The 26,048-nt window shown below is 43.6% G+C and overlaps 1 protein-coding gene across 1 annotated transcript in view; it reads right to left on the bottom strand.

The window, feature by feature from the left end:
• Window positions 1-1,552: 1,552 nt before the first annotated feature.
• LOC143290352 (alpha-2-macroglobulin receptor-associated protein-like) overlaps window positions 1,553-26,048 on the bottom strand; it is a 36,398-nt gene continuing 11,902 nt past the window's right edge. Inside the window, exons 5-8 of the mRNA XM_076599718.1 lie at window positions 25,619-25,728; window positions 19,017-19,118; window positions 14,769-14,927; window positions 1,553-11,525 (exon numbers count right to left, since the gene is read on the bottom strand). Of these exons, the coding sequence (XP_076455833.1) occupies window positions 11,457-11,525; window positions 14,769-14,927; window positions 19,017-19,118; window positions 25,619-25,728 (440 nt within the window). The 3' untranslated portion in view covers window positions 1,553-11,456. The remainder of the gene's footprint in view (window positions 11,526-14,768; window positions 14,928-19,016; window positions 19,119-25,618; window positions 25,729-26,048) is intronic.

The raw sequence follows: 26,048 nt of genomic DNA, 5'->3' as shown, positions 1-26,048 counted from the left end.
GTCCCACATGCTGAGTGACCAGTGCAGAATGTAGTGTGTAAGTGGTGGCCTGTCCTGATCCTGAACACTGACACCTGTTCCTGCCTGGTCAGCAGGTAGTAAGGGTCTGTCCTTTTGTGGTGTGGGTGGTGTTGCATCCCCTTCTTTGTTACTTTGAGATGTCGATCTGGAGAATGTTGGATTCATTTATTTGGTGCAATGAAAACAAATCTGGGGTATACCCAATTCAGTTCATTTATGCAGCGCAACGAAAAAAAATGAACTTATGTAATCAGCTTAGAAGTGAGCTCTGAAATTGTTTTATAATTTAAAGAAAATCAGGACTTTTTTGGGTTTCACTTTTTAAGTCATAATGATACAGAGAAACAGCATAAAATATTAGTCAGCTTTCAAACCAGCAACCACTGTATCCAGCTAAAATCCAACCAGCAACCACTGTATCCAGCTAAAATCCAACCAGCAACCACTGTATCCAGCTAAAATCCAACCAGCAACCACTGTATCCAGCTAAAATCCAACCACCACATATCGTACAAATGTCACTGTTTAATCCAAAGTGCTAGTCAAGTAGTGTCTGACCAGTAACACCCCTCACACCTCTGTTCCCCCAGAAATACATGTATATGGTAACTCATTTCTGATTACAGTCAAGTCTGTCCGACAATTTCTGCATGTGGACCATTGCAGGTTGTGACTACTAATGGTTATAGCTGTTGCTGTACACAGTGAACAAATGGGAGACATTGCCACACAAGAGTGTCGGGTGAAAACTACTCTCTGAACTCACTGTGAATGAAGTGTTTGAAAATACATTCAAAATGATGGCAAAGTGACGTTTCTTTGTGACACAGCCTTTATTGTCATCTGTTACAGTCCAAATTGCTTGGTCCAGGGACAGTTGTTCCGATTTTGCTTGGTCAGAAATGTGTTAACAAAAAGAATAAAACAGTCATCCGTCCATGGCTTGGCAAAAGGTCTTGACAACTCAGAATTGGATTTTTGTCCATTGTAAAACTGCTAGCAAGACTCATTCATCCGTCCTGTATTGCTGTCAGGGGATTTCTCTGGATATATCTCCATATTGCTGTCAGGGGATTTCTCTGGATATATCTCCATATTGCTGTCAGGGGATTTCTCTGGATATATCTCCCTGTGCTGATGACAGATTTTAAACTTGTACTGCTAACTTGCTGAACTGTGATGATTTTTATGGATTATTATTATTATTATTGTTGTGTCAAAGTCTTTTAATGAAAAAGAAAAACAAGGGAAGAAGAAAAACCTGTTGCTCAGACGCTGTTTTTGTAGAGGTACATGCTGTTGTGTACACAATGTTGTATACTTTTGTTATTACTACACAGTAAAGTGTGTCGCAAAGCAAACTCTTGTGTTCTTGATGGCTTTTGAAAGCGTGGTGGATAGGAAGTGTATGTGTATGTACAGAACAGCACAAACATGTGACAAAAGCACACACATACACGCACACACCACCACACTACACCACATCACATTTAATTTTGGTAAAAATGTTGACAGCCAAGCATTTCATTTTGATAAACTGGTTTTTATTTTTATTGGAATAAAAAATGAATAAATACTTAACAAAATGGACATCATACTTTTTCTTATAATTATAACATAATTATGTCAGTAATGATGAATTGCAAAATAACTTGTAGAAAATATGTTTACATGCATGTTAAAAATAAAAAAAAATCAAGGGCAAGAGATTCGTAACACTACACGCGCTATCCGTAAACGGAAGACCACATTTCATAATTTTTGAAACAGTCCTATATGTGTTTACAAATGAGAAAAAAAAAACCAACCCCCCCCACCAATTTCATAACCTCACATGAGCTATCTATAAATTTACAGCTCCCAGTCAGTTTCAAGTGATCAGATAATAAATGTGATAACCACAAACAATAAAGAACTCCAAAAAGTACAACCCAGAGACATAAAACCACACAAGCTATCCATAAATCCACGATCCAGATTCACAGTTTTGAACAATATTATATGCAATAACCACAAATCCAACAAAGCCTTCCAAGAAGCTAGCGACCCAACTGTATCAACATTTCCTTGTGGACCTCTGGCACCAAGACAGCTGCAGACGAACCAGGTGTGGAAGTATACTAGGGTTCAGTGTGAGCACTTAACTGGTAACACTACTGGAATTGTACACATAATGGGGGTGCAGAAAAAAAGCACTACAAAAAGAACAACCTAAGTTATAATGTCTTAATTTCCCACATGATATCTCTGCTGAAGACTAGAAAAACACTCGTACAGCTTACATCAACACATTTTTCTTTCATACAATACGTTATCAGAGTAACCTACCTCCAGTAAGAACCAAATTTTGGGCTAAAACCAATGAAGAATAGTTCCATTAACAAGGGAGTCACAAAGGCTTTTTTTCTCTCCCACCGCTACCTTCCCCCCCCCCTTTTTTTTAGATATATTTTTTTAAATGATCATAAATGGCTTCAAAACAGATAGCATTGTCACTCAACATTTTTTTTAAAACCAAAATGTACTGAACAATGAAATGTGCATTAGTCAACTTCTCACATTCTTGAAAGTTGAATATTTTCCACCTATGACATCACATACATTCATGCAAACACCAGTGTAGATGATTTTAATGTGGGGAGCATTGTATCAGAAAAGCTGTTTACCGAGAAGTTTGATATTTATTTGTAAAAACCTTAGAAAATAATCAGCTTTTGAACCAAGTGCACTGACCTTTGGCGCTCCATAAAAAGGAAAAATCATCAACAATTAAGCAATGAGTATAAAAAAAACAAAGCTTACACATCCTTTTTATGATGAATGCTGTGGTATGAATTAAATACATCGTATCGATAAGAAAATAAAGAGAAAAGAGAAAATGATGTAATGAATATGATTCAAGTCCATACCATGTGTACAGTGCTGTGTAAGTTTGAGGTCCTGATCAGGAAGGACACACACTAATACTGGAACTAACCAGACAAGTGAGAAGAAAAAACAACAGCAACAAAAAAACAAAACAAAAACAAAAACAACAACAAAAAAAAACCCACCACCACCATGCAAATAAAACCTAAACCAATAAAAAGGAAAAGGAAATAAATACCACTGTCGTTCTCAGCAATCAATCCAACCTACAGTACACCACTGTTACAAAAAAGTGACTTAACAGGAGCAGCGGCAAAAGGGTGAAAAAGAGAAAGACGTCTATATTCTGGACACTGCCTAGAACTTCAATGGCCTGTCATTTCTTCGTTCAGCGGCAAAAGGGTGAAAAAGAGAAAGACGTCTATATTCTGGACACTGCCTAGAACTTCAATGGCCTGTCATTTCTTCGTTCAGTGTCTGTCAACATAGTCACATCATATCCCTGACTACAGTTTTTCATTTCTCTTTTATTATCTCAAAAATGTCCCCTTTCCATCGTTTTGTTTCAAATATGCAATGCTAGAAATATATAAAAATACAAAAGAAAAAAAAAGAAAAAAAAAAGGTAGGACACCAATTTATTTGGTTTCCCTAGTTATGATGACAGAAATATTCAAAAGGGGGGAAAAAATCGGAAGAATTTGCCACTTCTCTGGAAGACAGGAACATGACATCATCAAACAATATCACTGAACACGCACCGCAGTGATGCTGGGATGAATCAGGGGAGACAACCACAACTACAGAAGGACTTGGGGGTGGGGGGTGTGGGTGTGGGGGGTGTGGGTGTGGGGGGTGTGGGGGTGGGGGGAATAAAAGTTCCTTTCACAGCATCTTGAGAGGCAAATGCAAATATCTGATTCTAATAATATCATTCGCACAGGACAGTTTATATTTGGAAGTAAATACTCCGAGGGTAATCCTTCTCCTTATATATACTTCATATTAAAAAAACAAACAAAAAAAAACCCAAAAAAAAACCCAGATCTTTTGATGTTGGTGTTGTAATTCTCTCAGTTCCAACAATGATTCAAACTCTCAAAATGCAATCTGGCACTGGTGGAATGGCAGTGAATCTGTACAACATGACCTGGCACAGAAAACTGAACCGAGAAATGACCAATGGCCCATTTTGCACAACCAATATTGTCAACAGTCAAGAGATGGCCTCAACCCTTCACACAACTTCCCACACAATATGTAAATGATAAGCAAGGCAATTCACATGTGCAACAGAATCAGCTGTCTCTCTCTTTTTCAACACCACACAGTATTAACAGTACAAACTGAAATGCAACAACAAATGCATTCTTCTGGTTCTCAGACCTTTCCAACTTTTTTTCCTCTCTACTTTATTTAAGGTTCACTCCAGCTCCTCACACCTGTATCACAAATGCACATGGTCAATGAACTGGAAGACAACAATGAGACTGAAGTAAAACTGTTCACCATCAGCATTCCAAAACTCAAAACAAGATCAGCTACATGTTTGATGATTCCACTTGTGTCAAAACAAATGTTAAGGACTGCTTCAGAATACCAAGAACTCTCATGGCATAAAATTTGCAGTTTAAGACCTACTGCACCGAACATACAACATCATCAACAATATCTGTCCTCCATGTGAAACACACAACTTCACACACAGGACACAAAGTTGGAGTGAAACAGTGGTGCAGCAGTAATGCACCTAACTATACAGCTAATGTCCACACACAGGACACACAACTTGACACACAGGACACACAGAGTGAAACAGTGGTGCAGCAGTAATGCACCTAACTATACAGCTAATGTCCACACACAGGACACAGAGTGAAACAGTGGTGCAGCAGTAATGCACCTAACTATACAGCTAATGTCCACACACAGGACACAAAGTTAGAGTGAAACAGTGGTGCAGCAGTAATGCACCTAACAATACAGCTAATGTCCACACACAGGACACAAAGTTAGAGTGAAACAGTGGTGCAGCAGTAATGCACCTAACTATACAGCTGATGTCCACACACAGGACACAAAGTTAGAGTGAAACAGTGGTGCAGCAGTAATGCACCTAACTATACAGCTAATGTCCACACACAGGACACAAAGTTAGAGTGAAACAGTGGTGCAGCAGTAATGCACCTAACAATACAGCTAATGTCCACACACAGGACACAAAGTTAGAGTGAAACAGTGGTGCAGCAGTAATGCACCTAACTATACAGCTAATGTCCACACACAGGACACAAAGTTAGAGTGAAACAGTGGTGCAGCAGTAATGCACCTAACTATACAGCTGATGTCCACACACCAGGGTTTTCACTCTCCCCTCCACTAGACCTCGAGTGGTGGTCTGGGCGATAGTCATTCTGATGAGATGATAAACTGAGATCCTGTGTGCCGCATACACTTTGCACATGTGAAAGAACCCACAGCAACAATAGGGATGTCTCTGGCAAAATTCTGTAGAAAAATCCACTTCAATATAAAAAGAAAAGAAAAAAAAAAAGAATAATGCTGCACTGTGGTGATTCACTCTCTACAGGGAGAGCAGCCCAAATTTCACAGGCAGAAATCCGTTGTGACAAAAATCAAACCCAAACATGCAAAAATACCCATCTGCTTTCATTCTTTCAGGGAAAATAAAGTATACAACTTCCAAGTAATACAGGTATGGTTCAACCATTTACACGCATCACCGCCCCATTGCTTGCACATACAACAATCAAAATACACAACCTCTAATTCAGACAACGGCAGTTAGCCACACAGACCACAACACACAAGCTTGCATGAAGGGAATAACACCTACACCTGCCAAGCAATAACAGCCAACTTCACTTACAGACACCCGGCAGCAATGCCAATCAACTGGCACAGATAGGCAAGTCCTCTGTCGCTGTGTTTTGTTTGTTTTTAACCCTGGCACAGATAGGCAAGTCCTGTGTTTTGTTGGTTTTTAACCCTGGCACAGATAGGCAAGTCCTGTGTTTTGTTGGTTTTTAATCCTGGCACAGATAGGCAAGTCCTGTGTTGCTGTGTTTTGTTGGTTTTTAATCCTGGCACAGATAGGCAAGTCCTGTGTTGCTGTGTTTTGTTTGTTTTTAACCCTGGCACAGATAGGCAAGTCCTGTGTTGCTGTGTTTTGTTGGTTTTTAATCCTGGCACAGATAGGCAAGTCCTGTGTTTTGTTGGTTTTTAACCCTGGCACAGATAGGCAAGTCCTGTGTTGCTGTGTTTTGTTTGTTTTTAACCCTGGCACAGATAGGCAAGTCCTGTGTTTTGTTGGTTTTTAACCCTGGCACAGATAGGCAAGTCCTGTGTTTTGTTGGTTTTTAACCCTGGCACAGATAGGCAAGTCCTGTGTTTTGTTGGTTTTTAACCCTGGCACAGATAGGCAAGTCCTCTGTCGCTGTGTTTTGTTGGTTTTTAACCCTGGCACAGATAGGCAAGTCCTGTGTTGCTGTGTTTTGTTGGTTTTTAACCCTGGCACAGATAGGCAAGTCCTGTGTTGCTGTGTTTTGTTGGTTTTTAATTCATTGACAGCTAGTCACAACTCATCACATTCTCATTCTTCCTCCTTGATTAAACATTTGAAAGGGTTTTCCGTAACATGCTATGGTAGTGTTTTACAATGTGATGCCATTTTTGTGTAATGTTTTCTTTTTGGAGGTGGGACATGTTGCTGTGGAGAATGACGGAGGACCAACTGAACTGGATGAACAGGGGATGTGTGGACATTGTGTGGCAGGATGAACAGGGGATGTGTGGACATTGTGTGGCAGGATGAACAGGGGATGTGTGGACATTGTGTGGCAGGATGAACAGGGGATGTGTGGACATTGTGTGGCAGGATGAACAGGGGATGTGTGGACATTGTGTGACATGATGAACAGGGGATGTGTGGACATTGTGTGGCATGATGAACAGGGGATGTGTGGACATTGTGTGGCAGGATGAACAGGGGATGTGTGGACATTGTGTGACAGGATGAACAGGGGATGTGTGGACATTGTGTGGCAGGATGAACAGGGGATGTGTGGACATTGTGTGGCAGGATGAACAGGGGATGTGTGGACATTGTGTGGCATGATGAACAGGGGATGTGTGGACATTGTGTGACACTCTGATTGTTGTGTGGCAGGATGAACAGGGGATGTGTGGACATTGTGTGGCAGGATGAACAGGGGATGTGTGGACATTGTGTGGCACTGCTGATTGTTGTGTGGCAGGATGAACAGGGGATGTGTGGACATTGTGTGGCATGATGAACAGGGGATGTGTGGACATTGTGTGGCAGGATGAACAGGGGATGTGTGGACATTGTGTGACAGGATGAACAGGGGATGTGTGGACATTGTGTGGCAGGATGAACAGGGGATGTGTGGACATTGTGTGGCAGGATGAACAGGGGATGTGTGGACATTGTGTGGCAAGATGAACAGGGGATGTGTGGACATTGTGTGACACTCTGATTGTTGTGTGGCAGGATGAACAGGGGATGTGTGGACATTGTGTGACAGGATGAACAGGGGATGTGTGGACATTGTGTGTCACTGCTGATTGTTGTGTGGCAGGATGAACAGGGGATGTGTGGACATTGTGTGGCATGATGAACAGGGGATGTGTGGACATTGTGTGACACTGCTGATTGTTGTGTGGCAGGATGAACAGGGGATGTGTGGACATTGTGTGGAGGATGAACAGGGGATGTGTGGACATTGTGTGGCAGGATGAACAGGGGATGTGTGGACATTGTGTGGAGGATGAACAGGGGATGTGTGGACATTGTGTGGAGGATGAACAGGGGATGTGTGGACATTGTGTGGCAGGATGAACAGGGGATGTGTGGACATTGTGTGGAGGATGAACAGGGGATGTGTGGACATTGTGTGGCAGGATGAACAGGGGATGTGTGGACATTGTGTGGAGGATGAACAGGGGATGTGTGGACATTGTGTGACACTGCTGATTGTTGTGTGACAGGATGAACAGGGGATGTGTGGACATTGTGTGGAGGATGAACAGGGGATGTGTGGACATTGTGTGGCAAGATGAACAGGGGATGTGTGGACACTGTGTGGCAGGATGAACAGGGGATGTGTGGACACTGTGTGACACTGCTGATTGTTGTGTGGCAGGATGAACAGGGGATGTGTGGACATTGTGTGGCAGGATGAACAGGGGATGTGTGGACATTGTGTGGCACTGCTGATTGTTGTGTGGCAGGATGAACAGGGGATGTGTGGACATTGTGTGGCAGGATGAACAGGGGATGTGTGGACATTGTGTGGCACTGCTGATTGTTGTGTGGCAGGATGAACAGGGGATGTGTGGACATTGTGTGGCAGGATGAACAGGGGATGTGTGGACACTGTGTGACACTGCTGATTGTTGTGTGGCAGGATGAACAGGGGATGTGTGGACATTGTGTGGCACTGCTGATTGTTGTGTGGCAGGATGAACAGGGGATGTGTGGACATTGTGTGGCACTGCTGATTGTTGTGTGGCAGGATGAACAGGGGATGTGTGGACATTGTGTGGCACTGCTGATTGTTGTGTGGCAGGATGAACAGGGGATGTGTGGACATTGTGTGGCACTGCTGATTGTTGTGTGGCAGGATGAACAGGGGATGTGTGGACATTGTGTGGCAGGATGAACAGGGGATGTGTGGACATTGTGTGGCAGGATGAACAGGGGATGTGTGGACATTGTGTGGCACTGCTGATTGTTGTGTGGCAGGATGAACAGGGGATGTGTGGACATTGTGTGACACTCTGATTGTTGTGTGGCAGGATGAACAGGGGATGTGTGGACATTGTGTGACACTCTGATTGTTGTGTGGCAGGATGAACAGGGGATGTGTGGACATTGTGTGGCACTGCTGATTGTTGTGTGGCAGGATGAACAGGGGATGTGTGGACATTGTGTGGCACTGCTGATTGTTGTGTGGCAGGATGAACAGGGGATGTGTGGACATTGTGTGGCACTCTGATTGTTGTGTGGCAGGATGAACAGGGGATGTGTGGACATTGTGTGACACTCTGATTGTTGTGTGGCAGGATGAACAAGGGATGTGTGGACATTGTGTGACAGGATGAACAGGGGATGTGTGGACATTGTGTGGCAAGATGAACAGGGGATGTGTGGACATTGTGTGGCAAGATGAACAAGGGATGTGTGGACATTGTGTGGCAGGATGAACAGGGGATGTGTGGACATTGTGTGGCAGGATGAACAAGGGATGTGTGGACATTGTGTGGCAGGATGAACAGGGGATGTGTGGACATTGTGTGGCAGGATGAACAGGGGATGTGTGGACATTGTGTGGCAGGATGAACAGGGGATGTGTGGACATTGTGTGGCAAGATGAACAAGGGATGTGTGGACATTGTGTGGCACTGCTGATTGTTGTGTGGCAGGATGAACAGGGGATGTGTGGACATTGTGTGGCACTGCTGATTGTTGTGTGGCAGGATGAACAGGGGATGTGTGGACATTGTGTGGCACTGCTGATTGTTGTGTGGCATGATGAACAGGGGATGTGTGGACATTGTGTGACACTCTGATTGTTGTGTGGCAGGATGAACAGGGGATGTGTGGACATTGTGTGGCACTCTGATTGTTGTGTGGCAGGATGAACAGGGGATGTGTGGACATTGTGTGACACTCTGATTGTTGTGTGGCAGGATGAACAAGGGATGTGTGGACATTGTGTGGCAGGATGAACAGGGGATGTGTGGACATTGTGTGACACTCTGATTGTTGTGTGGCAGGATGAACAGGGGATGTGTGGACATTGTGTGGCAGGATGAACAGGGGATGTGTGGACATTGTGTGGCAGGATGAACAGGGGATGTGTGGACATTGTGTGGCATGATGAACAGGGGATGTGTGGACATTGTGTGGCAAGATGAACAGGGGATGTGTGGACATTGTGTGACACTCTGATTGTTGTGTGGCAGGATGAACAGGGGATGTGGACATTGTGTGGCATGATGAACAGGGGATGTGTGGACATTGTGTGGCATGATGAACAGGGGATGTGTGGACATTGTGTGGCAGGATGAACAGGGGATGTGTGGACATTGTGTGGCATGATGAACAGGGGATGTGTGGACATTGTGTGGCAAGATGAACAGGGGATGTGTGGACATTGTGTGACACTCTGATTGTTGTGTGGCAGGATGAACAGGGGATGTGGACATTGTGTGGCATGATGAACAGGGGATGTGTGGACATTGTGTGGCATGATGAACAGGGGATGTGTGGACATTGTGTGGCAGGATGAACAGGGGATGTGTGGACATTGTGTGGCATGATGAACAGGGGATGTGTGGACATTGTGTGGCAAGATGAACAGGGGATGTGTGGACATTGTGTGGCAGGATGAACAGGGGATGTGTGGACATTGTGTGGCAAGATGAACAGGGGATGTGTGGACATTGTGTGACACTCTGATTGTTGTGTGGCAGGATGAACAAGGGATGTGTGGACATTGTGTGACAGGATGAACAGGGGATGTGTGGACATTGTGTGGCAGGATGAACAGGGGATGTGTGGACATTGTGTGGCAGGATGAACAGGGGATGTGTGGACATTGTGTGACAGGATGAACAGGGGATGTGTGGACATTGTGTGACACTGCTGATTGTTGTGTGGATGAACAGGGGATGTGTGGACATTGTGTGGCAGGATGAACAGGGGATGTGTGGACATTGTGTGGCACTGCTCATTGTTGTGTATAATTATTCTGTATGTGTGAGAAACAGAAACTCTACATCCATCTTGAACATATCTGAGTAGAGAAATGAATGTGTGGATTTCTGGTTAGTGAATCTGCTGGCGATGTGCATATGAACCTGTTCATTGGCTGGGAATTTGTTATTTCTTCTTTGGTCATCATAGCGTTTTGTTGCCATCTGTGATGATCGTGTGGGCTGTGTTTCGGAGGGTGCACCAGGTTTGGACAGAGTGCTTGTCAGTTTTGTTGAGCACCTGGTTGTTGAGGTGCTTGTCATTTGCGTGGAATGTTTCAACTGGTGGATGTGTTTCGTGCTCTGGATCACATTATGGCTTGTGAGTTTTGGAAGTGGACTGGTTGATTTGACCCTTCCTAGTGCTTTCCTTTGGATGATGTTAGCGTCAGACTACCATGTTTGTTGCTTGACATATGCCATGTGGCCATCTTTACTTTTGAACAGATTATTATGTAAACCTAACAGATCATTAGCCAGATAAAAGATTCAGAATATAATGTCTCATTATTTGATCCATATAACTGCTATGATGCGCAAGCTCATTCTTAATTGCATGTGGTTGGTTGTTTAATTTCATTGTTAAGTCCTTTCTTTTCAACCTTTTTTTTTTTTTTAACAAACATTAGGACTGAAAAAACTTCAGAAAGTTTCACTTTGTTTCTTCCACATAAAACAAGTACGTCAGCACCTAAGGCCGGCTGAAGCGATCAAAACCTCATACAGTTGTTATGAAACAAAAAGCCTTTGTGCAGTGAACGGGATCAGAGCTCTGAATGGTCTGTGAACGCCTTGCCCACTCTCGTCTTCAGGTCGTTGTGGAGCTTCTTCACCTGTGAAGAATCACATCACATGAAATGCTCTTGTATGAAACAAATTTTACTGACTTGGCATGAATCCTGAACAACACAGATGGAAATGGTTTCAACAACTTTCAAAATGACTCCCACACCTCATACAAGCACATATATCTGCACATGGCTGCATGGCACACACTCAAACACACTCACATAGAAACAGACACATATATATGCACATGGCTGCATGGCACACACTCAAACACACTCACATAGAAACAGACACATAGATATGCACATGGCTGCATAGCACACACTCAAACACACTCACATAGAAACAGACAGACAGAAGGACAACTAATAACTGATACCACTATCAGCTGATGACACATTTACACAACTCATTATCAGCTGATGACACATTTACACAACCCACTATCAGCTGATGACACATTTACACAACCCAGTATCAGCTGATGACACATTTACACAACCCACTATCAGCTGAGGACACATTTACACAACTCACTATCAGCTGATGACACATTTACACAACCCACTATCAGCTGATGACACATTTACACAACTCACTATCAGCTGAGGACACATTTACACAACTCACTATCAGCTGAGGACACATTTACACAACCCACTATCAGCTGAGGACACATTTACACAACTCACTATCAGCTGAGGACACATTTACACAACCCACTATCAGCTGAGGACACATTTACACAACCCACTATCAGCTGAGGACACATTTACACAACTCACTATCAGCTGAGGACACATTTACACAACTCACTATCAGCTGATGACACATTTACACAACCCACTATCAGCTGATGACACATTTACACAACTCACTATCAGCTGAGGACACATTTACACAATTCACTATCAGCTGAGGACACATTTACACAACCCAGTATCAGCTGATGACACATTTACACAACCCACTATCAGCTGATGACACATTTACACAACCCACTATCAGCTGATGACACATTTACACAACCCACTATCAGCTGATGACACATTTACACAACTCACTATCAGCTGAGGACACATTTACACAACCCACTATCAGCTGATGACACATTTACACAACTCACTATCAGCTGGGGACACATTTACACAACCCACTATCAGCTGAGGACACATTTACACAACTCACTATCAGCTGATGACACATTTACACAACTCAATATCAGCTGAGGACACATTTACACAACCCACTATCAGCTGAGGACACATTTACACAACCCACTATCAGCTGAGGACACATTTACACAACTCACTATCAGCTGAGGACACATTTACACAACTCACTATCAGCTGAGGACACATTTACACAACCCACTATCAGCTGAGGACACATTTACACAACCCACTATCAGCTGAGGACACATTTACACAACTCACTATCAGCTGATGACACATTTACACAACTCACTATCAGCTGAGGACACATTTACACAACTCACTATCAGCTGAGGACACATTTACACAACTCACTATCAGCTGAGGACACATTTACACAACCCACTATCAGCTGATGACACATTTACACAACTCACTATCAGCTGAGGACACATTTACACACTATCAGCTGAGGACACATTTACACAACTCACTATCAGCTGAGGACACATTTACACAACTCACTATCAGCTGAGGACACATTTACACAACTCACTATCAGCTGAGGACACATTTACACAACCCACTATCAGCTGAGGACACATTTACACACTATCAGCTGAGGACACATTTACACAACTCACTATCAGCTGAGGACACATTTACACAACTCACTATCAGCTGAGGACACATTTACACAACTCACTATCAGCTGAGGACACATTTACACAACTCACTATCAGCTGATGACACATTTACACAACCCACTATCAGCTGATGACACATTTACACAGCTAACAAGTCTTGGCAAGTCTAACCATGTCACTGTGGGTCACAAAACTGCTGATGACCAGGGTACACTAAATTACTGTACACTACCATGTAAACGCCCACTCCCCCATTTTGGGTTAAAAATTGAGCAAAGGGGAAAATACGTTGTAAACGCCCACCCCACTCTTTGAAAAAAACAACAACAACAAAAAAAAAAAAACCGAAGAAAAAAAAAGGAAAAAGAAAAAATGATAATCCAGTTGCATATTTAGTGTCCAGTTCCTTTACAAAGCAGTGTAGAATTAGACGTGGAGATACACAACACAAAGCAGTGCAGAATTAGACCTGGAGATACACAACACAAAGCAGTGCAGAATTAGACCTGGAGATACACAACACAAAGCAGTGCAGAATTAGACCTGGAGATACACAACACAAAGCAGTGCAGAATTAGACGTGGAGATACACAACACAAAGCAGTGCAGAATTAGACCTGGAGATACACAACACAAAGCAGTGCAGAATTAGACCTGGAGATAAAAAACAGAACACTTGAATAAGATGTCAAAGTGTCATTAAAAAAACACAAAGCCCAAACAAGTGCAATCATATCATTCCATGACACAGTGTCTTGGGTCTGTGGCAAGTGTTATATTTGAAACAAACTGCAGAGAGCGGTAGGTCTGTCCCTGACATTCAGATATCCAGGTCAATACTGGTTACTGGTTTGCCACCAAACAAATCCATCAAAATCAAAACATGGAGTTGTTTTCGCAACAACAACAACAACAACAACAACAAAAAAAGCAAAAAAATCCCCCCAAACAAAAAAAAAAAAAAAAAAAAAAAAAAAAATCTATATTGGTGACAACTACAATGCAAACGTGGTGTGCTGTTAAGCTGGTTCCGATGTCAACTCGATCGCACCTACCCCACACTCCAGAATAGGCCTGTCAAGCCACAGCCAATGCTGTGCCAGAAAGTGATTGTTAAGTGCTGGCATCATTTACAAATGCCAAGGGTTTACTGTCTGGCTGGGTGGGTGGGTACTGGGGTAGACAATGGCCACCGTTGCATGCAAAGCCAAAGTATGGCTGCAAGGTACATCCTAGTCAGCTACAAGGCTGTAGGCGGGGCCTATTTGTGGTACAGTGTGGGAGTGTTCACTGGCACTGTGTGTTACTATCATCATGATCCTTACTAATATGATGATAATAATCATCATCATCATTAACCCTACTATCATCATTATCATAATTATGGTTATCATTAGAAAAAACGCAGAGGCGCAAACACACACACGCACACAGAGATCAGTCAGTGACAAGATCCAAAAAGCAGCACAATGACGGTGACGCCCACCTTAAAAGCCACGTCGTGTGCTTTCCTCTCCAGCTGGTTGTGTTTCTCCAGCTGGCTCTCTCCACCCATGCCCTCTCTCATGCTCTCCGCCGAGCGCTCAACCTGCGACTCCAGATACTCGTGCTTCTGCAGCCGGTTCTCAAAGTGCAGCAGCTCCTCCTGTAAATCATTGTATGGGTGGAATCCACTCCTGTAAATCATTGTATGGGTGGAATCCACTCCTGTAAATCATGGTATGGGTGGAATCCACTCCTGTAAATCATGGTATGGGTGGAATCCACTCCTGTAAATCATTGTATGGGTGGAATCCACTCCTGTAAATCATTGTATGGGTGGAATCCACTCCTGTAAATCATGGTATGGGTGGAATCCACTCCTGTAAATCATTGTATGGTGGAATCCACTCCTGTAAATCATTGTATGGGTGGAATCCACTCCTGTAAATCATGGTATGGGTGGAATCCACTCCTGTAAATCATTGTATGGGTGGAATCCACTCCTGTAAATCATGGTATGGGTGGAATCCACTCCTGTAAATCATTGTATGGTGGAATCCACTCCTGTAAATCATTGTATGGGTGGAATCCACTCCTGTAAATCATTGTATGGGTGGAATCCACTCCTGTAAATCATGGTATGGGTGGAATCCACTCCTGTAAATCATTGTATGGGTGGAATCCACTCCTGTAAATCATGGTATGGGTGGAATCCAGCTTGATGATGTGTTAGGAAAGCTTAAGTGTCCCACAAGCCTTTTAAAGCCCGCCATATGGGGCAGTGAATTCAAAGTCACTGTGCTAAGTTTCTTTTCTTTTTTTCTTTCTTGAACTTCTTTTCATTCATTTTTTTTTTTGCGTTTACATTGTTCATATGAATATAGAAGATACAAGAATTGTGCCAAGTTTCAGTTTCACAAATCCATAATATCATAAACTACATCAGTTTGCTGTACACATGCCTGACTGACAGCATAACCCAACACACTTAAACCTTGAGTGTATGCATGTACATTTGTGTACCTATCAGAGTGGATTTCTTCAATAACAATCTGCCACTGGACACAACTTTTGTTGTCAAGGGTTTTCAATGCACCAAGTGCGTTCTGCACCCAGGTCCTCGTTTTATCGTCTCTTCCAAATGACTAGACGCTCAGCTTGATTTTCCAGTCAAACCTGGGAGAAAGGGTTACAGCGGGAATTGAACCCTATCTCTCATCAACACTGTATTGGTAGATAATCATCAACACTGTATTGGTAGATAATCATCAACACTGTATTGGTAGATAATCATCAACACTGTACTGGTAGATAATCATCAACACTGTATTGGTAGGTAATCATCAACACTGTATTGGTAGATAATCATCAACACTGTATTGGTAGATAATCATCAACACTGTACTGGTAGATAATCATCAACACTGTATTGGTAGATAATCATCAACACTGTACTGGTAGATACGCATCATCAACACTGTATTGGTAGATAATCATCAACACTGTATTGGTAGATAATCATCAACACTGTATTGGTAGATAATCATCAACACTGTATTGGTAGATAATCATCAACACTGTATTGGTAGATAATCATCAACACTGTATTGGTAGGTAATCATCAACACTGTATTGGTAGATAATCATCAACACTGTATTGGTAGATAATCATCAACACTGTACTGGTAGATACGCATCATCAACACTGTATTGGTAGATAATCATCAACACTGTACTGGTAGATAATCATCAACACTGTATTGGTAGATAATCATCAACACTGTACTGGTAGATAATCATCAACACTGTATTGGTAGATAATCATCAACACTGTATTGGTAGATAATCATCAACACTGTATTGGTAGATAATCATCAACACTGTATTGGTAGATAATCATCAACACTGTATTGGTAGATAATCATCAACACTGTATTGGTAGATAATCATCAACACTGTACTGGTAGATAATCATCAACACTGTATTGGTAGATAATCATCAACACTGTACTGGTAGATAAGCATCAACACTGTATTGGTAGATAATCATCAACACTGTACTGGTAGATAATCATCAACACTATTGGTAGATAAGCATCAACACTGTATTGGTAGATAATCATCAACACTGTACTGGTAGATAATCATCAACACTGTACTGGTAGATAAGCATCAACACTGTATTGGTAGATAATCATCAACACTGTATTGGTAGATAATCATCAACACTGTATTGGTAGATAATCATCAACACTGTATTGGTAGATAATCATCAACACTGTATTGGTAGATAATCATCAACACTGTATTGGTAGGTAATCATCAACACTGTATTGGTAGATAATCATCAACACTGTATTGGTAGATAATCATCAACACTGTACTGGTAGATACGCATCATCAACACTGTATTGGTAGATAATCATCAACACTGTACTGGTAGATAATCATCAACACTGTATTGGTAGATAATCATCAACACTGTACTGGTAGATAATCATCAACACTGTATTGGTAGATAATCATCAACACTGTATTGGTAGATAATCATCAACACTGTATTGGTAGATAATCATCAACACTGTATTGGTAGATAATCATCAACACTGTATTGGTAGATAATCATCAACACTGTATTGGTAGATAATCATCAACACTGTACTGGTAGATAATCATCAACACTGTACTGGTAGATAATCATCAACACTGTATTGGTAGATAATCATCAACACTGTATTGGTAGATAATCATCAACACTGTACTGGTAGATAATCATCAACACTGTATTGGTAGATAATCATCAACACTGTATTGGTAGTAAGTAATTTGGTAATTACACACACAGATATGGACACGCAAACATAAAGTTCTCTGATTGTCATTAAAAAGGTATAGAAAATAAGGTCTATGCACAGGCGTCTTCCAAAAGACCTGTTTCCAGACAGGACTAGAATGAGGGAGAGTGGCGAAGATGGTGAGGTAAACTGTTCCAGACAGACGAAGCTGAATGGGAAAAGGAAGAATCACCAAAGGATCTGGTTTTACCACGGGGAGCAAGTAGCCACAGTCAATCCAAATGTGATGTGAGTTGTCGTGGGTGTGTGTGTCCCTGAATGACTTCAATCAAATCACTACTGAGGGACACTACCCGAAATGGAGCTGAAGGTGACAGTTGTGACTCTGTCCTGAATGTGATGTGAGTTGTCGTGGGGGTGTGTGTCCCTGAATGACTTCAATCAAATCACTACTGAGGGACACTACCCGAAATGGAGCTGAAGGTGAGAGTTGTGACTGTCCTGAATGTGATGTGAGTTGTCGTGGGTGTGTGTGTCCCTGAATGACTTCAATCAAATCACTACTGAGGGACACTACCCGAAATGGAGCTGAAGGTGACAGTTGTGACTGTCCTGAATGTGATGTGAGTTGTCGTAGGGGTGTGTGTCCCTGAATGACTTCAATCAAATCACTACTGAGGGACACTACCCGAAATGGAGCTGAAGGTGACAGTTGTGACTCTGTCCTGAATGTGATGTGAGTTGTCGTGGGGGTGTGTGTCCCTGAATGACTTCAATCAAATCACTACTGAGGGACACTACCTGTAATGGAGCTGAAGGTGAGAGTTGTGACTCTGTCCTGAATGTGGGCAGAAACACTGGGTCGTAACACTGGAAACCTCACCCACAGTGGAGTGATGGCCTAGACGTAACATGTCCGCCCTGGAAGTGAGCTGAAGGTGAGTTGTGACTCTCCTGAATGCGAGCAGAAACGGGCAGAAACACTGGGTTGTAACACTGGAAACCTCACCCACAGTGGGGTGATGGCCTAGACGTAACACATCTGCCCTGGAAGCGAGAGAATCCGAGTTCACTGATTCAAATCCTGGAAGAGTGCCGAGTATTTTCTACCCCTCCACTAGACCTTCAGTGGTGGTCTGGTTGCTAGTCATTCCGATGAGATGATAAACCGAGGTCCTGTGTGCAGCATGCACTTAGCACACGCAAAAGAACCCACTGCACAAAAAAAGGTTGTCCCCAGCAAAATTCTGTAGAAAAATCTACTTCAATAAGAAAACAAATAAAAAACTGCAGGCAGGAAAAAATTCAAAAAAATGGGTGGCGCTCTCAGTGTAGTGATGCGCTGTCCCTGGGGAGAACACCCCCATTTTCACAGAGAGAAATCTGTTGCGACAAAAAAAAAAAGAAGAAAAAAAAGAAAGAAAAGAGTAATACATTAATACAATACAACCTTTTACCTTGAAGGACTGCAGTTCCTCAGCAGTCCAGCCGGTCTTCTGTGCCATGGCCCACAGCTGATGGACTCTGTGGTCTTTGAAGTCGGGGTCCTCCCTCTCCAGCTGCAACACAACCAGCACCAGCATTTTCTTTGTTTGTTTTGGCTGCCCCATCATCTGCACCAAGACCACTCACACTGATGGTTTTTCCTGGCTGAACCTGGACATTTTGTTTCTGAAGGAGGCATCACTGTGTTCAGGCAAATCCATATATATACACACTACACCATAGCTGGTAAACAGAAGCCTGACCAGCAGCAGAGGTCGGATTGCCGGCGACTAAACCGGCACTCTCACCGCTCCCTTCCGGGACTGGTGAGGCAGGTGGCTAGACACCCTTATGGAATTAAAAACGAGATCCATAAAAGGGCGTCGGCTCAGGAGAGCCACTGACGGCCATCTAGCTCCACCGTGCTGTGTGCATGCCACACGCAGTTGGCCCCCGGGGTGTGTCTACCCATGCATGCGAAGTCTGGATCCGGTAGAATCTGCGGAAGAAACCTATCGGTTCAACGGAGAGGAAGGCGGTTACAGCAACGCACTGTGGAGTGCAGAGAGCAAGATGAGACACCGAAAGGATATCTTGGTCATCCACTGCATCCGTGCTCATCCTCCAGTCGTCTCGACTTAGTCTTGCCACTGGAAATTGGTGGACCCGGACGAGAGAGTGAGGTCGATGTTGCGCAACTCCTCTTCACTTTAAACAAACTCATTGCGCAAGTCATCAGTCATCCATACTGACCTTTCATCCTTCATCATTTCATCACCCCCAAGTCCTGTGGCGACAGGCGAGCGACGAAACGACAGGTGTGGGTACACTGGCAGTCGCAGCCGCAGACCTGCACGCAGGCGGTTCAGGCCATAGGGTCGTTCTTCATCGACAGGAGCAGTGATGGAGCTCGGCAGCCGTCTGAGCGTCTGAGCAGCCCTCTTTAGGAATGCACTGCTCACCTCCCTGGCATGAGGAAGGAGCTAGAAAAGGTGCCCTAAAAATTGCCTGCTCCATATCGCCCTGGCCAGCATACCGCGGCTGGCGGGGACCCTACATCAGCGGTCGAAACAAAGAGAAAGAAAAGAAAAAAACAAGGATCGTTCCTCTCACCATTGGTGCTTGGAACATACGGACTCTCCTGGACAGAGATAACGTGGACAGACCCCAAAGGAGAACGGCACTAGTTGCATCCGAACTCGCCAGATACAACATCGACATCGCAGCCTTGAGTGAGACTCGGCTTGCAGGCGAAGGCGAGCTCTGTGAACGGGGATCTGGTTACACCTTCTTCTGGAGTGGACGAGGAAGCGAAGAGCGACGTGAGGCTGGCGTTGGTTTTGCAGTAAAAACAGCACTTGTCAGCAAGCTAGCAGGAATCCCAAAGGGAGTCAACGATAGGCTTATGACCATGAAACTCCCACTGGCATCTGGCCAGAAGCACCTCACCATTGTCAGTGCCTACGCCCCAACCATGACCAACCCGGATGAAGTGAAGGCGAAGTTCTACGAGGACCTTCACTCTGTCATTGCTGCTATCCCTAAAGCAGACAAGCTCATCATTCTTGGGGACTTCAATGCTAGAGTTGGCTCTGACTACATCTCCTGGGATGGAGTGATTGGAAAGCATGGTGTGGGCCACTGTAACCCAAATGGATTGCTTTTGCTTCAGACCTGTGCAGAGCATGAACTGCTGATAACCAACACAGTTTTCTGCCTCCCTACCCGTAACAGGACGTCATGGATGCACCCTCGCTCAAAGCATTGGCATCTCATCGATTACGTCATCGTCAGGAAAAGGGATAGGCAAGATGTACGTGTGACAAAGACCATGTGCGGCGCCGAGTGTTGGACAGACCATCGCCTTGTAGTCTCGAAGCTGAATATTCGAATCCAGCCCAAGAGACGCCCCCAAGGCCAGAAGGCTCCAAAACGGCTCAACATTGCTAAGCTGAAAAACATCACCATCAAACAGACCTTTGTGGAGCTGCTGGAAGATCGTCTGGAATCCGCCTCTCTGGACAACCAGAATGTGGAGTCTGACTGGAGGACCCTGCGCGAGCTGATCTATAGTACAGCTTCAGAGACCCTGGGACCCATGACCAGAAAGCACAAAGACTGGTTTGATGAAAACTGTGATGAAATCAAGCAGCTTCTGGATGAGAAACGCCGTCTGCATCAAGCCCACCTGAGCAACCCAAAGTCCACATCAAAAAAGGATGCGTACAATGCCATCCGCAGGACTGTTCAGCAAAAGTTACGTCAGATGCAGGATAAGTGGTTGAGCGACAAAGCCGATGAGATCCAGGGATATGCTGACAGGCACGATATGAAGAGGTTCTATGATGCCTTAAAAGAAGTCTACGGTCCCACATCCTCAGGATCATCCCCCCTCCTCAGTGCAGATGGGAATACCTTGATCACCGAGAAGGAGAAAATTCTCGAATGCTGGGCTGAGCACTTCAACAGTGTCTTAAATCGCCCTTCCTCCATAAATGATGAAGCCATAGACCGGCTCCCACAAGTCCCCATCAACGAAGCACTGGACGATCCGCCAACACTTCTTGAGACCCAGAAAGCAATCCGTCTGCTATCCAGTGGCAAAGCACCTGGCTCAGACTCCATACCAGCAGAGGTCTACAAGGATGGAGGCACTGTGCTGACTGAGAAGCTCCATCAGCTGTACTCACTCATGTGGAAAGAAGAGACGATCCCCCAGGATTTCAAAGATGCATCTATCATTCACCTGTACAAGCGAAAGGGGAACCGGCAAGCCTGTGATAACCATCGGGGCATTTCCTTGCTCTCTATCGCAGGCAAGATACTTGCCAGGATCATACTAAACCGCCTCACAGCACACCTTGACCAAGGTCATTTGCCTGAGAGCCAATGTGGATTCCGGAAAGAGCGCGGAACCACCGACATGGTGTTTGCTGCAAGGCAGCTGCAAGAGAAATGTCAGGAGCAAAATGCTGCTCTGTTCTCCACCTATGTTGACCTCACTAAAGCCTTCGACACCGTGAGTAGAGAGGGACTGTGGAAGATCATGGCCAAGTATGGATGCCCTCGGAAATTTATTTCCTTGGTCAACCAATTCCATGAAGGCATGCAGGCTCGAGTCCAGGACAATGGTGAAACATCTGCTCCTTTTCCTGTCACAAATGGTGTCAAGCAAGGCTGCGTCCTGGCTCCAACTGTTCAGCCTCATGTTCTCTGCAATGCTTACTGATGCCTTCAGAGATGGCGATGTTGGAATTGGCCTAAAGTACCGAACAGATGGCAAGCTGTTTAACCTCAGAAGGCTTCAAGCAAAAACGAAGGTCATGACAGACATCATCAGAGACTTTTTGTTTGCTGATGATTGTGCCCTCAACGCTGGATCTGAAGCTGACATGCAACTCAGCGTGGACAAATTTGCCACTGCCAGCAGGAACTTCGGCCTTACCATCAGCACGAGGAAAACTGAAGTTCTCCATCAGCCAGCCCCAGGGAAACCCCACGTTGAGCCCAACATCACAGTCAACGGTCAGAGACTCAGTGTGGTGGAGCGGTTCACATACCTTGGCAGCACACTGTCACAAAATGCGACCATTGACGATGAAGTGAACGTCAGGATTGCAAGAGCAAGTGCAACTTTTGGTAGACTCTATGCAAATGTCTGGAACAGAAGAGGCATTGGTCTTGAGACCAAACTAAAGGTGTACAGAGCAGTAGTTCTCCCCACACTACTGTACGCCTGCGAAACTTGGACAGTGTACCAACGACATGCCAAGAAGCTGAACCACTTCCACACAACATGCCTAAGGAAGCTACTGAACATCAAGTGGCAAGACAGGACCCCAGACACGGAGGTGCTTGCAAAAGCCACCCTTCCCAGCATCTTCACCATCCTGATGCAGTCCCAGCTTCGCTGGGCTGGACACGTGGCGCGCATGCCAGACCATCGGCTGCCCAAAAGGCTCTTCTATGGCGAGCTGCAACAAGGGAAGAGATCACACGGAGGTCAGAAGAAGCGCTTCAGAGATACTCTGAAAGTCTCTCTGAAAGCGTTTGATATCAACCCTGACTCCTGGGAGGAATCTGCAGCGGACCGTGACAAATGGCGCACTGCTGTGCACAAAGGTGCCAAGTTGTGCGATGCCAACAGGACTGCTGCTGCTGTTCAGAAGAGGCAGGCCAGAAAGTCACGGGCAAACAAGCTCCCTGACAATGATATGCCTGTCTTTGTCTGCCCCAACTGTCAGCGAACATTTCGTGCGCAGATTGGACTATTCAGCCATCTGCGCACTCACAGATAGATTCATGAGCATCCCCCCCCCCCACCACCCTCCCCCCATCCCCCAGCTGGATGACAACGATGGTCATCATCGATCTCGATGGACACACACCACACCATAGCTGGTAAACAGAAGCCTGACCAGCAGCAGAGCCCAGTGAGCTCACTAAGGCCTTGATGAGGAATGCAGTGTGAAACAGAATTCAGTTTAAGCCATGAGTAAGATAATTTCTTAGAAACCCATTTAAAAAAAAAAGAGTACAAATTCAAGACTGATGGCAAAGTTTTGTCTTTCAAAGACTGTTTTCACATTTCCCTTCTCTCCCCGAAAGCTGAAAAACAAAAGTTATATCAATAAACCAGAAGCATTTAAGCTGACGCCCCTGTGTCATTCTGGGCTGTGGCACTATTGTACTGACCTGGGTTTCCACTGTATTTGCATCACTAATGGATTTACTGAAGTTTATGTTCATAAAAATGATAGACTAAAACACTAAGTATTATCAGTCATTCAACTTACTGAAATTTATGTAAGAAAATAAACAACTATCTTTTATGTTAGAAAAGTAAGTATCATTAGACTGTCAAAGCAACTCATTCAATTCAGCAAACTACCCCCTAAGTATCATTAGATTGTCAAAGCAACTCATTCAATTCAGCAAACTACCCCCTAAGTATCATTAGATTGTCAAAGCAACTCATTCAATTCAGCAAACTACCCCCTAAGTATCATTAGACTGTCAAAGCAACTCATTCAATTCAGCAAACTACCCCCTAAGTATCATTAGATTGTCAATGCAACTCATTCAATTCAGCAAACTACCCCCTAAGTATCATTAGACTGTCAAAGCAACTCATTCAATTCAGCAAACTACCCCCTAAGTATCATTAGATTGTCAATGCAACTCATTCAATTCAGCAAACTACCCCCTAAGTATCATTAGATTGTCAATGCAACTCATTCAATTCAGCAAACTACCCCCTAAGTATCATTAGACTGTCAAAGCAACTCATTCAATTCAGCAAACTACCCCCTAAGTATCATTAGATTGTCAATGCAACTCATTCAATTCAGCAAACTACCCCCTAAGTATCATTAGATTGTCAATGCAACTCATTCAATTCAGCAAACTATCCCCTAAGTATCATTAGATTGTCAATGCAACTCATTCAATTCAGCAAACTACCCCCTTTGCTTTACCACACATCTCTCATGCCTTAGGAAATAAACAAACAAAAAAAACAACAACCCAAAACAAGAACAAAAAATAACAAACAAAAGACAACCCTGCACATTTAGTCTTGAAACTTTCAAAATGTTGGGCAACATTTGTAAAATACTAACTTATCTATCACCCTCCAGGAAACATGTATTCTAAACGGGGACAAATGCGCATTGTTTTCAGATTAATGAAAAAAACACACAAAAAAAAGCAAAAGAAAAAAAAAAGCAAAAAAAAAGCAATTGCAGGACATTCTGCAAAAAGAAAAGTGAATCATCTAGCACAATGATCTCCCTTGCATTGCTGATTTACTGTCAGATGGAGAGCAGGTGGTATAGGTTCAAAGGACACATGCTAACACCGTGTTGTGGAGCTTGAAAGCTGTGATCCACGTAACATGCAAATATGTAAACACAAAAACTGGTGTTCATGGCCAATCAAGACGTGATATGGAGAGTCTACCCATTTCCAAACAATATCCATGTTTAAAAAGCACACATGGAGCAACACTTTAAACTGAGAGGTTGGGGGTCAATCAAGACGTGATATGGAGAGTCTACCCATTTCCAAACAATATCCATGTCTAAAAAGCACACATGGAGCAACACTTTAAACTGAGAGGTTGGGGGTCTGATCCCTGTATGAACGTTAATGTGGGATTTTTTTTAATTAATTTTTTTCTGGCCAGGACTGATATTCTGCCCTTAACTGGAGTTGCCATGGGCTTTCAGACGGGATGAATGGACCTGCAAATGCTGATAATGTGTTCATAATCAGATCCCCCACCCCAAACACAACAACAACAAATCACACACACACACAAAAGCAAACAAACAAACAAAAAACCCAAGCAAACACACACACACACACATACAATCTACCAACAAGTACTTACTGTTCAGTCTCTTTCCACACTCAGATTATGTGCACAGATCTGTGATATTATTCTATTAAAAAAACCCGACAATTGAGTGCATACAGAACAGTAAAAATGCTAAAAAAAAAAAAAAAAAAAAAAGAAAAAAAAAAGAAAAAAAAGAAAAAAGTGAGAGAAAAAAAAGAAAAAGATTTCTACCTCATCAAACATGCTCTCCAGTTCATAGTAGCCGGCCTTCACTGCCTTGTGTTTGGACTTCATTCGTTGGTTCTTCTTTTTGGATGACTCCACCTCGTTGTCTGTGACATCTGTCATGGTCCAGCGATATGGGGTAATGAACATCAGTGGTTCATTTGTCATAGTCCAGACACAAGTTAATGTGCATTAGCGTTGATGTCTGTCATATTTTAGACACAGGCTAATAAGTATTGGTGTTGTCATTTGTCACAGTCCACAGACATAAGTTAATGAGCATTAGTGTTAATATCTGTTATAGACACAGGCTAATAAGTATTGGTGTTGTCATTTGTCACAGTCCACAGACATACGTTAATGAGCATTAGTGTTAATATCTGTTATAGACACAGGCTAATAAGTATTGGTGTTGTCATTTGTCACAGTCCACAGA

This window comes from Babylonia areolata, chromosome 1 (genome assembly GCF_041734735.1).
Source record: "Babylonia areolata isolate BAREFJ2019XMU chromosome 1, ASM4173473v1, whole genome shotgun sequence".
Lineage (NCBI taxonomy): Eukaryota > Metazoa > Mollusca > Gastropoda > Neogastropoda > Buccinidae > Babylonia > Babylonia areolata.
This window is presented reverse-complemented; position numbering and strand designations above follow the sequence as displayed.